The 14,180-nt window shown below is 32.6% G+C and overlaps 1 protein-coding gene across 4 annotated transcripts; it reads right to left on the reverse strand.

The window, feature by feature from the left end:
- Nucleotides 1-1,812: 1,812 nt before the first annotated feature.
- LOC132645382 (uncharacterized) lies at nucleotides 1,813-8,069 on the reverse strand. 4 transcript variants are annotated; one of them, XM_060362342.1, is made up of 8 exons: nucleotides 7,806-8,068; nucleotides 7,159-7,443; nucleotides 5,873-5,932; nucleotides 5,580-5,789; nucleotides 4,971-5,089; nucleotides 4,743-4,840; nucleotides 2,451-2,575; nucleotides 1,813-2,343 (listed from the first exon to the last, which is right to left on the reverse strand). In XM_060362342.1, exons 1-8 carry the CDS (start codon nucleotides 8,028-8,030, stop codon nucleotides 2,308-2,310), a joined length of 1,158 nt encoding a protein of 385 aa, XP_060218325.1. In that variant the 5' UTR covers nucleotides 8,031-8,068; the 3' UTR covers nucleotides 1,813-2,307. The 4 variants fall into 4 exon arrangements, with proteins under 4 accessions (XP_060218325.1, XP_060218324.1, XP_060218327.1 ...); XM_060362341.1 differs by having other exon boundaries at nucleotides 1,813-2,362; nucleotides 7,806-8,067; XM_060362344.1 differs by lacking the exon at nucleotides 7,159-7,443 and having other exon boundaries at nucleotides 1,813-2,362.
- Between the last annotated feature and the right edge of the window lie 6,111 nt (nucleotides 8,070-14,180).

A 14,180-nucleotide genomic window follows, 5' to 3' on the forward strand; every position in this document is an offset into this window, starting at 1 on the left:
GAATGTCTGAAGAAGATTGTCATAAAACAGCTTTCAGTTACAGTGGTTAGCAAAGAAATTAACAGCTTAGTAGTTGATTAGATTCATTTCATATATACTTTGTAACTCATACAATCAATTCATTCATGAATATACATCTACTTCTCTCTTTCTCAATATTTCTCTCTCTAGTTAAATCTCTTGGTTGAAACCCTAATTTAGCATTGCAGTTCTTCAAGCTTCACAACTTCTAGATCTGTTCTTCACCTTGATTGTACTGTGTGCATCAAGTAGTTAATCTATTGCACGATTTTGAATAGAATATGGTAGGTCTTAACTAAGGAGAAATTGGTCGACTTCAAGTTTGAAACTGTATTAAAGGAACATGTATGCACGCCATATAGTTGTATGGAGTAGTGGGAGAGTGGGTTGCATTGAACTTTCATACTATCAATTTGATGTTTGAAAAGTTCTTTTTCTTAAAGAAAATAAATTGACTAAATCTTGTGAAGACTAAAGAAAAATTCAAAATTCAAAACAGGAGTACAAATTTTGCAAGTCTTGAAGTAGATAACTTTTTTCGATTTCTTTAACTTTTGAAAACTTCTTTCTAATTAAACACATAAGAGAAGGACTCTTCAATATTTATGAGAACTCTTCAATATTTATGAGAACTGCAAAAACAGCTTTAGTGTTGCTTATTAATTTTTACAAAAACTGAAATCTTTTCTCTAATGACGTTTGGGTCACTTTTACAAACCAAAAGATTGTAAAAATGCCATTTGTTGCCCGTATGTAACGGCTAGATGAATAGTAATTCCTCTTCTTTTTAAGTTTTAATGTACAATCAATATTGTTTGAATTGACTTTAATTTGAAATAGATGTTGTGTGCACATCTAATTAAGTATTTAATTGACGGAATCAATGTCTGAATCCATACTTTACCTCTCCTGTTACTTTTTTTGGGAACAGGTTTTCTCTCCTCTCACAGAACACCTCCTATTGCATTTCACTTCTGTGAATTTTCCTCTACTCCTTATCATAATTGAATAGTAGAAACTAGAGTGATTTGATGCAAAAACTCGTTGCTTGCAAGTCTTAATTGTTCACATGTGCTAGAGTTTAATAGTACTGCCGACAAGTTCGCTCCAGATCGATCTCTCAAGAAATTGGAACAAAGACATTTGTTTGTCGTCTTAATTTCTAAAGTTGACAGCCAAAAAAGACTTATAAATCTTAAAAAGTGCCAGAGCCAAGAGAAACGAAAAAAGAAAAAGGAAAAAGGAAAAGAAGAGGTATCAAAGTAATTAGAGATAGGTGACCACGACCGCATAAAAGGGGAGTTGGTAACCAAACAAAGGACTTGGCTAACTACTCCAAAGTCCAAAGCTAGAGATGAGAGCTTGACCTATTATAATTTATAAGGCATTTAAAATCGAAATTATAAGTTTCACCCCCCTTTATTATTTATCTACTTCATCATGTGACAACACTAGGCCAAAAGTTACAGATAGTCTATTAGGTGCAACACTTTCACAATTCATAAAATGTACAAGTTGTTATAAGGTGTAATCCCGTTAGTGGAACTTTTCACGATTCTATTAACTGAATTTGAAATTGAATAATACTAGAAGGCTATTTGAGTTCCTTTTTTCCTTCTCAGAAACAGGCTGGAAAGGAGAATATCTGAGCCCATTGTTTTACATTCATGATACAGCATTATAACAGAGATCATCTCGAGCAACATAATCACACCCTTAAAACTCAGTATTAACGAATTAAAAAAAAAAACTAAAATCCGTATATTAGTGAAGCTAGACTTAAAGAAACGATTGATAACAAATAAGGATTCTGGTGTACTTCATTTATTCTCGGAAGTCAGAACAATTAACCAGAAGTTCTTACTACTTACTAGAGAAGCTTATTAGCAACTACAGTTTCTGCTTGATTTTTGTCATCACAAACATATTATGCCATGAGGCATTCTATTCTTCCATTGGTTAATTAGCAATAGTGAAGAATATTTTTATGGGTTAAAGGACTATAGTATTTTCCTATACACGACGCTATGAATATTTTGTTACATTTAACCTATACTTTGATACATTAGTCCTTTGTATACAAATTTCTACAGAGGATCTATTCTAATTAGATCCTTCGGAGGGACAGATTCCACAAGCTTGTCCATACTTCAATTACAACCAAACCTGCTTATCACACGAAATGTTACAAGCATTACCAGGGCTCGGAGTTGTTGCGCAGGAAACCTTTGTTTTCTGTGGGGAGAGACCAACCTTCCTCCATCAAGATGAGGTTAAGGCGAATCATTAAGTTCTCCATAGCTGCTTCTTCCTCCATATTATCTATCAAACCAGACGATTCCTTCAGCATAATGCAATTCTGTAAAGTTAGTCAATGATAGAAATGAAAACGAAACAAATGCAAGAGTCACTAAACAGAGGAAGATTACCTTTCGGTCCTTGTATAACGTAAGGTACTGGAGTGCTTCCTTATAAAATCCACAATGGTAGAGTAGAACGCCATAATCTCTCAATTCCTTAGGATCAGTTTGCAAGAGGATAAGATGTTCACATGCTGCCAAGAGAATAAATATCATAACAGGCAAATATAGACCAGACAAATTGTATACCTAGAGCCCATTTGGATTAGCCGAAAAAAAGTGGCTTTTAATCATAAGTGCTTAAAGTACTTTTTAAGTGCCGAAAGTTATTTTATAAATAAGCAGTTAAGTGTTTGGATAAAAGTGCTTAAAGAGTTTTTAGAAGGGTAATATTGGAATTAACAGAAAATATAAGGGATAAAAGGGCAAAGTTGTTGGTCAAACCAAAATGTCTTTTAAGCCAAAAAAAAAATAAGTTGGGGTTGAGCAACTTCTTGATTTTGGCTTATTTTAAGCACTTTTTAACTTAATTTAAGTTGTTTTCAATTTTACCAAACACCCAAATAAGTAAAAAATGGCTTATAAGCTGGTTGGACCAACTTATAAGCCAATCCAAACGGGTTCCTAGTAATAAAAAGCCTCTGGGATAATATCAGAAGAAAGCACATTAAAACTTCAAACTGAAGATTGGGAAGCGTTTTATATCACTTTAAAGGAGGATGTCCCAAACTCTTTAGATTAGTCTGAAAAAACACATGAACCATCAAAAAAAAAAGGCTGGCACTGGTTTCCAGTCAACTCACCATAATTTCTTATCAGCACAAATTATAAAACGGAAGTGAAACATAGAAGTTCAGGCAGAAGTAATTGTCCTCCAGCCTATTTTTGGACCATAATAGCTTCCTAAGAAACAATGTTGAACGCCATCTTAGTACCCCTCCAATAAACCCTTTTTAGAAGATATAAATGAACCCAAATTCCCCAAGGAATATCAGTCATTAAACAGAATCAAAGTTTCTCGCTTTTACAGTTCATAAGTTTTTAAACAAGACAGTTCGTAGGGCTCATGTTCTGCTTCCTTTTATAGCAGTATAAATCCAAAATAATCACCGTCAGAGATCAGGAAGAAGCCTGCTCTACTGGAGTCATGAAGAAAAAAATCTGACAGCATATATCTGACTGTCATATACCTTCAACTATGCAATGTGGAATTTGGACAAATGAGCATGCACTGCGAGGGGAGGTGATACCGGAGAATATGGATGGAATCATGGAAATGGGTTGGAGGACTAAAAACATCACTGTCCTTGTTGGTGCGACCTGTGGAGGAACATTATGAAGGAACAGGAAGAGCTCAGCAGCAACATCACATGAGCAGGATCAGCTTTTGGGAGCACATATGGTGTGGCGATAATTTTTATTTTTTTTTGGTAATTTGTGGCGATAATTTTTTAGGCTAGTATTCCTAAATATTTACACAGCCTCGTGTCAAAAGTAGAAGACAGTCCAACAGGTATGAAAGGCTACAGAAGGGGTGTTCCTTGGGCCTAAAAGTAAGGAGAAACCTTTAGGCTATGGAGGTAGCGGAATTCTAAAACTTACTGAAATGCTCAAAGAACATAACACATCATTCGGGAACCAGGCTCGTGGAAGTGGGGGAAGGCAGCAGTGGATCTTTCTTTGTAATGTCCTATTACAATGAGCTTTTAATCAGGGAGGATTTAGGATTCTCGCACCTCTCAATATGGATAACCAGGGCTCCAAGAATACTTTTTCGCTTGGTAATATGGATAACCAGGGCGCCAAGAATACTTTTTCGCTTGGTTAGTGGCATGAGGAGTGATCCCAACAGCTGAAAACTTGAGGAAAAGAAGAATCAGTTATGTTAGTTGGTGCTTAATGTGCAATCAGGCAAAGATGTGAACCACCTCCTTCTGTTTTGCCGACTAGCTATGCACTTATGGTGGGAGTAGGTGGGAGTCATGAGATGGTTCAGAATACAACGAACGATGTTAGGGAATGTGAAGGAGGCATTGTTTAGCTGGACTTGTAGAAGACGGAAGAGAAGACGTAGGGCGTCAGAACATCGCCATGAGCACTTATATGGGCCATTAGGAAAGAGAAAAATAGGAGCACTTTTGATGGAAAATAGACTGAATTTGTACATTTGAGGAATAACCACTAATTTATAGTTTCCTTTTAGTTCATCCATGAGGTTTATTGGAGTGCCATCACATGTACAATTATTACTTATCAAAATTGAAATGTACAAGAGTTATGCCTTAATGGAGCCGATAATAATTCTTAAGAATATAACCTTACTTTTTCATGGGGAAGAGGGAAAAACTTGAATGCACATACCAGAGAGTGCACGTCTCATGTCCCCAAAACGAACATTGGTCCAAACACCACGCTCTAGCCGATGCAGAGAAGCCTTGACAGATGCAAGCTCGAATGCACTGCATGGAAAATGATACAAAAAGGATGGGTTGCAAAATCAAAACATTGATATAGAAGGATGGACAAACAAGTGGAGTCTTATATTATAAGCAGGGAATTTAAGGATGGATTTCGCAACTGCTGGAACACCTTTCTTCTGAATTGTTGGTACTTTCCAAACAGTTGGCAGCTCGTGCTGCTCTCAGGAAAGGACTCTTAGTATGATCAAGCTGAAATGGCCAGAAAGCATCCTTCAAATCTTTCAGCATCTGTAGACAGACATGGAGCAACTATAAGCAGAATAAAACAAATCGAAGCACATCCAATTTTAAGTTAATTGACAATCAGATGGAGAGCTTTTGGAAATATGACAGCAAGAAAATGCAACTACATGAAGGCCCATTGCAAAAATGAAGAGTAGTTGTATTGTCCGAAAGTAGCTTTAGCAGGTTTCTCTTCAGAATATCCTCTCAGATTCTGGAAACGGAACGAATCAGTAGTAGCAGTATACCTCTTTCGTAAGTAAATTAACTGTCCAAAACGGGGCCCAGCCTTAGCACAAAAGGTGTCAGCAGCATAAAAGCAAAGCAACCAGATACACAGCCAATAAGAGTGTGATACAGTAAAACCGATATCTACCTCTTTCAATCAGTTATTCAATCAGGTCAAATAACTAATTAATAGAGTTGTCGAATTTATATATGGAATGAAAGAAAGTCAAATGTGAATAGATTCAATCACTCTCTGAGGAAAATTTACCTCCTCTAGCAACGATTGTGCAGTCATGACATGTGATTGATCAGATTCTTTAGTTTTTTGTTTGCAATAGCCTCGAGGGGAGCTCGAAGAATCGTGAGGGAAGAAAACCTCAATATCAAAACTTAAAAGGCCCCACAAGCGCAGCATCTTTAATATCTCTGAGTATAGAAGGGAAAGTAGTGAAGCAGAACCACAACGATGTGTTAAAACCTGAAGTAAAGCAAAAAAATGTTGGTTTAACATGAAGGCTATAATTTGTATACACGATAAACAGAAGAGGGAAAGGGGCACACTGAGTGAAGATAAAGAGCACGCGGCTCTGATTGATTCGTCGCACCAGACCTTCGGAAACCCTGTGAATTGAACCATATCAGAATTTTGAAAAATAATGTTGATCAATAGAGGAAACAAGATCAACCATAAACCTCAATCAACCAACCAGTATCTCCTACTCACAAATTAAGGAAAAACATGCGAGCAGATACAATATCTAGTTGAAATATGAACACGTTTCCAATAACACAACTAAATAAATAATCAAGTTCATGTTTCCCTCATGAAATATTGTGCTGCAATCAGATCCAATAATACTTGTCAGCCTCAGTCATGAAAATGGAACTTCTTTAGTGCACCATTTTGCAGTTGTATCTAGTTGCATGAAAAAGACAGGTTATTTGTACTAATCACCAAAGGATTCTTCTGCATGCCCTTTTTCAAGCAAAATGAAAAAAAAAAAAAAAAAAAAAAAGTTTTCCAATTCTAGATGAAAATTCCGTCTTCCTCTTCCTAGCTGTATAGTTTTCAGTTTTCAGTTTTCAGTTTCACTGTGTGTGTCTTCTAGTTATGGGGTTTGTTCCCTTCCCACTGACTGAAAGCAAAGGGTGGGAAAAGAAGGTATTCCCCTTCGAGAGCCATCTTTCAATAATTGAAGTATTTCACAAATGGTTCACCTTTCCAGCTCTATATAATGATGGGAAAGGGTGAAAGGTGAACAGAAGTATAAAAATCAACCAGCAAAGGCTCAACATCACAACTGATATGTGCAATTTAAATTGAATATTGCTTGCAACTCCAACTAACTTCTTACTCCTCACCTCTCTTTAAAGAAACATCCAAGTAATGAATCAGGTCTTGATTCACTGCTGTAAATGACAAGTTTACTTGTCTCAGGAATTATAACCATTCATGGCATAGGGCACACAATTTCGAAGTAGAAACTTCCTACCACGATTCAAAAAGCTGTCAAGTGACATGCTTCTTAGGCTCAAAAGTCTCTATAAATCTCCCACTTTATTGGTACCGTTCAATGATGCAATAACTCACCTCCTTTTCATAAAACTCCTAAATTAACACTTCCAAGTTTTTTTGATGAAGGCTATCAATACTTTAAGTTCCAATCTTTTAGGCTCATGGAACATGTAAGCTTCTTTCTTCATATCAAAATACGATATAATGTGGTGAAGCAGTGCATAATTGATTACTAAGCATTCGTTTCCAAAGAGATACACGGAACTTAACAAATAATGAAAACAAATAAACTCTAAAAGAAGCTAACAAGATAGAAATCAAATAAACTTACCTTATTAACGTACAAGTACTTTTCTAAACAGTGAATGAAGTGTTCTGGAGAGGATGTAAACGAAGAGCTATAACGCGTGCAATATTCTATCGAAAGATGATCCAATCTCTCCACAAAATCATCAACAGGTAGCGGAACAGAGGAGTGTGAAACAAGGGAATCATCCTCAGCTGCTATATGAAGTGCAGCTTTTCCTAAATCAACCCCTCTATTTATGCAAATACTCGTTTCTCTCTCAATATCTGATAATTTCCGAATTTGAGAGCAGAAACCTTCTCTTGCTATCTGTTAATCACCGTAAATAAGGTCATTCAACTATGACAAATTATGTATCAAAGAATTAATTTTTTTGCCGGGTTGACATGGACGCCACAAATAAAATAGGATGTAAACAAATAGCTTGGCCCTCCACTAAAACAGGCTAGAATGCCTGTATGCCTAATCTATGCAGAGTGGATGCTCTATTCAGCAATAGAGGACTTGTTGAAGGATTTGCCATACAATCTTCTCGAATTTTACTCTTAGCAATTCCTATCCTATTCGTATTTCTCGAGGCATATATTATACCAAATGACAAATCAAAATTGGTCTACATAATTTCTCAATATAATTTTGATTTTAAAGAAAAAAAAAAAAAGAATACATACACGGGCATGGGTAGTATTGACACCAAACGCATCAAGAGCATCATGAAGGACAAATTTGAGATCATTTTGTGATAATCCCGGGCCGGGTCCGGGTCCTGGAGGTGTAAATTGAGAATTGCTACAATATATGATAGTGGTAGTAGTGTCTTTGGAAGATAGGAAATTGCAGAATTTAGAAGGATAAGCATAGGCTCCACAAAGCCATGGACAAGCCAAATTACTCATTGCTCCACACTTCAGTCTGTTGGGGCATGAAATTAAAACAGACTTTTGAGTTATTTATTTAACAATTTAGGACTCAAGTTCTAAAAATTAGGTAAAAGAGACTCTATCCCTTAAGTTTTTTTAATTTACACAAAAACTCATAAGTTTTTTTAATTTACACAAAAACTCAAAAATAAAAGCATTTTTTACCAAAAAAAAAAAAAAAAACTTGTACGTTTTTCTCTTAAAAAATACGCAAGCAACTATTAGTTGTTTAAACAAACACTGGTTGTTTCAGAAAATATCTAACTATTTATACTAGAAATCATTTCTCGTTAAAAAAGAAATTTAAAAAAAATAATTGTTGCTTATAATAACAACATTATTATTCAGGCAACTCCACTTCGCCGGAAAAGTTAATAAACAATTGTTTGTTGCAGTAACAAACACTTGTTGCTGATAATAAACAACAAGAAGTTGTTCAAGCAACTCCTTGTTGCTTATACAATAACCTTGTATCTCATTAAAACTAGGTAAACAACTAGTAGTTGTTTAAATAAATAAAGGTTGTTTATAATAAACAACACGAAGTTGTTTAAGCAACTCATTATTGCTTATACATGAACTCAATTGGAAATTAATTGATTGATCACAAATAAAAATTAACTAATATAAAAACCTTGTTTCTTGTAAAAACTAGTCATTTGATGAGTGATTAAATCCAACTTAATAATTTTATCATCAATTGATTGACTATACTAATAGTTTAAACAAAAATTTACTTATCCAGTGATAATGGAATCAATGTTGTTTGAACATCAACTTATTGACTTGATAACAATTAAATATCAAACGAATCCTTCAATGAGTTATTAAACCTAACTTATTAATAATATCATAATTGATCGCAAAATTGATTGACTCTACTAATAGTTTAACAATAACTTACTGATCTAGTGATAATGGAATGAATGTTGTTTGATTATATGAATATTTGAACATCAACATATTCACTTGATAACAATTAAATGTCAAACGAGTCGTCCAATGAGTGGTTAAACCAACTTATTAATAATATCACAATTGATCGCAAAATTGATTGACTCTACTAATAGTTTAACAATAACTTATTGATCTAGTGATAATGGAATCAATGTTGTTTGATTATATGAATATTTGAACGTCAATGTATTCACTTGATAACAATTAAATATCAAACGAGTCGACCAATGAGTGATTAAACCCAACTTATTAATAATATCACAATTGTTCGCAAAATTGATTGGCTCTACCAATAGTTTAACAATAACTTACTAATCTAGTGATAATGGAATCAATGTTGTTTGATTATATAAATATTTGAACATCAACGTATTCACTTGATAACAATTGAACATCCAATGACCCGTTCGATAAGTTCTAATGTAAACAACCAACAATTTCATAAACAACTTCGTGTTGTTTAACATAAACAACTACTATTTGCTTAAGCAACAATCGATTGTTTGCTAAGTTTTCATAAGAATTGGAGTTCTGTTGTAAGCAACTAGGAATTGTCGAAACAACTTTTTGTTGTTTATTGTAAGCAACTTTTTGGGTTTTGTTAAAAGTTTTTGATCTTTTAATTTTCGGAAAAGGGCCAAAATTACCCCTGAACTTTGAAAAATAGCTCATTCATACCTTTCGTTATACTTTAGGGTCAATTATACCCTTACAGTTATACTATGGGGTCAATTATACCCTTATGTCTAATTGCTACCACGTGCCATCATCCCAGCCCTTCAAAATTATTTTACCCTCAAATAATTTTTTACCCACTAAAATAACTCAACCCGACCCGATTTTTTTTTCCCAACAAAACTAATACGGATAATTTTTCCAACAAAAAAAAATAAAAATAATTCCGTATTAGTTTGGGCTGGAAAAAAAATCGGATCGGGTTGAGTTATTTTAGTGGGTAAAAAATTATTTGAGGGTAAAATAATTTTGAAGGGTTAGGATGATGCCACGTGGCAGTAGTTAGACATAAGGGTATAATTGACTCCATATATAACGGTTAGGGTATAACTGACCCTAAAGTATAACGAAGGGTATGGATGAACTATTTTTCAAAGTTCAGAGGTAATTTTGGCCCTTTTCCGTTTAATTTTTTACCCTAGGTTTACAAATATTTTAATGGATGGGATTTTGGGTTTTGTTAAAAGTTTTTGATCTTTTAATTTTTTACCCTAAGTTTACAAATATTTTAATTCAACCCCATCTCTTCATAATTAACTCCTAATTAAATGTTTATAACAAAAGAAAAAAAAAAAGAAAAAAAAATCCCCTATTCTTCATTCCACTCTCAAAGATCCCTTTTAGCTCATTTTCCCGACCAACAACTGCTATTTCTTCTAGAATTAATTTTCATAGCCTTTTTTGAGAGAAAATAATATATCTTTAGGTAGGAGAAATATCTGCTATGATGGCGGCCCCCATGCTTTTCTCGTTGCCATGTCCGGTCATAACTATGAGCCCGTTTGGATTGGCTTATAAAGTTGCTTATAAGTTGCTTATAAGCTGTTTTCAGCTTTTTTGAGTGTTTGGCTGGCCAGCTTAAAGTCATTTTGTGCTTAAAATAAGCTCAAAAAAATAATTGGACCCATTTGACTTAGCTTATCTAAAGCAGTTTATAAGCTGAAAACAGCTTATAAGCCAAAAAAAATAAGTTAGACTACCCCAACTTATTTTTTTTAGCTTATAAGCTGTTTGCAACTTATAGGCATAAGCCCATCCAAACAGGCTCTATGTATAATGGCATCCACATATCAGAACCTCTTTATAACATTTAAAAAAATTTAAAACTGATTTTTTTTTATATTATATTTTGCTTTTTTATAGCAATATTTTATTTATAACAGTAACAATCAACTTTATAATAATACATTCTTTATAAAATTACTCTTCATATAACAGTTATTTGCTTTTTTTGGTAATATAATTATTAACCATTTTTATAAAATAGAATATCTATAATTACCCATAATTAATATAGATTTTGACCAAATATTTAATTTAATATTTTAATATATTATATTTATGACAGAATATTACACACGAATATATATGTGGAGTTTGATGCAGCACTCCTATCATTGCTTTCATTGATGAAGAGATTATTGTCATATCATTAGAGTGGAAGAACAAGAGAATATGGAAGCCGAAGACGACAATAAAAGTGCTGACGAAGAACCTTAACCTATTATTACTTGGACCAGATTAGAAGATTCAATGGTTCAATTCTTAGAATCCCTTCGAAGGAAAGCAATCGGATACCCGTTTGCTGAAAGCTTACATGCAAATCTTCGTAAATTCAAGTGTTATACCACCACCAAGAGATTGGATTCTACAAAATAAGCTACAATTATAAATTTCTCCCATTTCTTGAAAGAATTTAATTTTAAGTACTGTAGATTTAAAATGTGGGCCTTAGAGCTTAAAACTTTATACATTCAGTAATGAATTTATTGAAGTTGTATTAACTTTCTTTAATGTTTAGTTAGTGAAGCATTCATATCTTTGAGATTTAAAATTTAAATCATTTATTATTTATTACAACATTAAAAATAAAAATAGATTTTGTGCATCTTTTTTGCCTATAACAACAAACTATTATTTAAATGTCAAATGCTGTTATATGTGTATAACAGCAATTCTCTATAACAGCCAAAAAATTTCGAACTCAACGATGTTGTTATAGAGAGATTTGATTGTATATATACGAATCCTGTATATACTCCCGATCTAATTTAAGTGTTACTTTTTTTCTAATCTTTTTATATTTAGTTAACTGACAATTCAAATATGCAAGTTTTAATTCATAAGATTTAAAAGGACATTACACACATTATTTTAGGATCGCAAGATTTAAAAATCTTATTTCTGCTTTATATATATAATAAGTGTCATGGAGGGGACGAACACAGCAGTCCTTCCTTGTACCCGCTGCTTCACGAATTGTACCCGCATTAAATTCTTGTACCATGAGCTTATAATTTGTACACTTTATCCAACTATTTTTATATCTCATGTAGACATGTGTCATAGTACTTAATATTTATTCCCTTCTCATGTATAGACGTATGCCCTTTAAATTTAATTCTCCGACACATTTATTTCCTCCGTGCACTTTTACTTGTTCACTTTTGATTTTTCGTGTTCTAGCTGAATATTTATTCTCTTCTCATGTATAGACATATGCAGTTCAATTTTAATTCTCCTACACAAATTTATTTCCTCCATGCACTTTAATTTGTTCACTTTTGACTTTTCACATTCTTTGAGAATTAATAAATCCCACGTGGATATATGCCATAGTACTAAATATTTATTCTCTTCTCATGTATACACGTGTGCACTTCTATTTTAATTCTCCGACACATTTATTTCCTCCGTGCACTTTTACTTGTTCATTTTGACTTTTCACGTTATTTAAGAATTAATAAATGAAGTACTCCTTTCGTCCCATATTACTTGGTCACATTACTATACTTGACTTTTTACGTTCTTTAAGAATTAATAAAAATGAAGTATTCCCTTCGTCCATATTACTTAGCCCCAATTACTAAAAATATATGTCTATTTTTCTATTCTATATTTATCTTCTTTTCTATTTCTATTATTCCCGTTTTTCTTTTTTCTCAATACTTTAAACGTGAAGAGAGGACGAACAATAGCAATGCAAATTTGCACCAAAAGTTATTTTAATGCTCCTACACATAACTTGTTCACTTTTGACTTTTCACGTTCTTTGAAAATTAATAAATCAAGTATATATTTTATCATAATATCCATATTTATTGGTATATAGTCTCAATAGCCTCAGAAAATGATTTGAAAATGAATAATTAATGTGAAGGGTAAAATAAGAAGAAGAATTGTTTTCCTTGATATGTTAACATCGACAAGTAAAATTCAAGGGAGGGAGTGACATTTATCTCCGTTTTCCTTCATTGTCAATACTTTACTTATTTACTCTCTTTTGCATTCTATGATTATTGTTTCTTTACATTTATAAAATGTATTACTTTATATTTTCATTTTAGAATTAAAATTTGGTGATTAATGATATAACATATATCTTTCTAATTTTGATTTCTTTGTAACAATTAATAGAAAAAATTATAATATATTTTTAAATTAATTTAATAAAAATATTTTAATCCAATATATACAACAAAATGATTTTTATGTTTGGATCTGAATAGTTACTTAATTGAAATGGATATCAACTTGTCGGTATACATATAAAATATTAAAGAATTTAAAAGAAAAAATTTAGAATCAAAATATTAATTTTCCCTCATATTCTTACTAATTTTCTTTTACATCAATGAACAAGTTTCATTGTCATGATAATGATAAAAAAAAGTCCGACTCTTTCCATCTCAAAGACTTTTAATTACAACTAAAGTGATGGTACATAAAATACATTTTGTATATATAATAACATTAGAATGTTTTTAAAAGTTATTTTCAAAATACAAACCTTAAAGGCTGACTAATTAAAGTGAATAGACATGTTCGGCCCGTGCATCGCACGGGCATGTATTGCTAGTATGACTTATATAAGCCAAAAGTTATAAGTTAGGAATCCTAACTGATGTTTTGACTTATTTTTGTTATTTTGGCTTAAAAATAGTGTTTAAAAACATATTTTTATTTTACTCAAAAATTATAAAAGTACTTAAAAGCTATCTTAACTTAAAAACACCTAAAATAAGTCAATTCAAACAGGCTCTAAGACATTTAAATTGAGACGAGGAGAGTATAATTTTTTTTATTTTTTTTGCAGAATAGTCTTTTATTATTTTTTTCTGAAGAAGTGAAGAGGAAAGAATCAAATATAGTCCTTTTATATAGGGTTAGGTTTACTTTGGTCCTTTATGTATTACTATGAACACAAAAGTCTTTCATATTTATTAGAGATGGACATTTTTAGTCCAAAAGTGAAGGAATCGTCAACAAAAGGCAAATGTCGTTTCTAGAAAGAAAGTCTTTGGTTAGTTTGTTTAGTCTGCTTTTCTCAACTATTGAACGATTACATTGAAGTATTTGTTTTCCGTTAGTTTAAGGTTTGTCTTCTCTGTCTTTACTTGGACCGAAAGTGCAACTTTTCGGAAATATATAGGA

Source organism: Lycium barbarum, chromosome 6, assembly GCF_019175385.1.
Source record: "Lycium barbarum isolate Lr01 chromosome 6, ASM1917538v2, whole genome shotgun sequence".
Lineage (NCBI taxonomy): Eukaryota > Viridiplantae > Streptophyta > Magnoliopsida > Solanales > Solanaceae > Lycium > Lycium barbarum.

Bases quoted from the DNA above. Each gene is read 5' to 3' on its own strand.
- LOC132645382 (XM_060362341.1), bottom strand. From the start codon at position 8,030: ATGAGTAATTTGGCTTGTCCATGGCTTTGTGGAGCCTATGCTTATCCT. The intron at 5,790-5,872 runs GTGTGCCCCTTT...GCTTTACTTCAG, and splicing joins GTGCTCTTTATCTTCACTCA to GTTTTAACACATCGTTGTGG. The intron at 2,363-2,450 runs GTAATCTTCCTC...ATTATGCTGAAG, and splicing joins CGTTATACAAGGACCGAAAG to GAATCGTCTGGTTTGATAGA.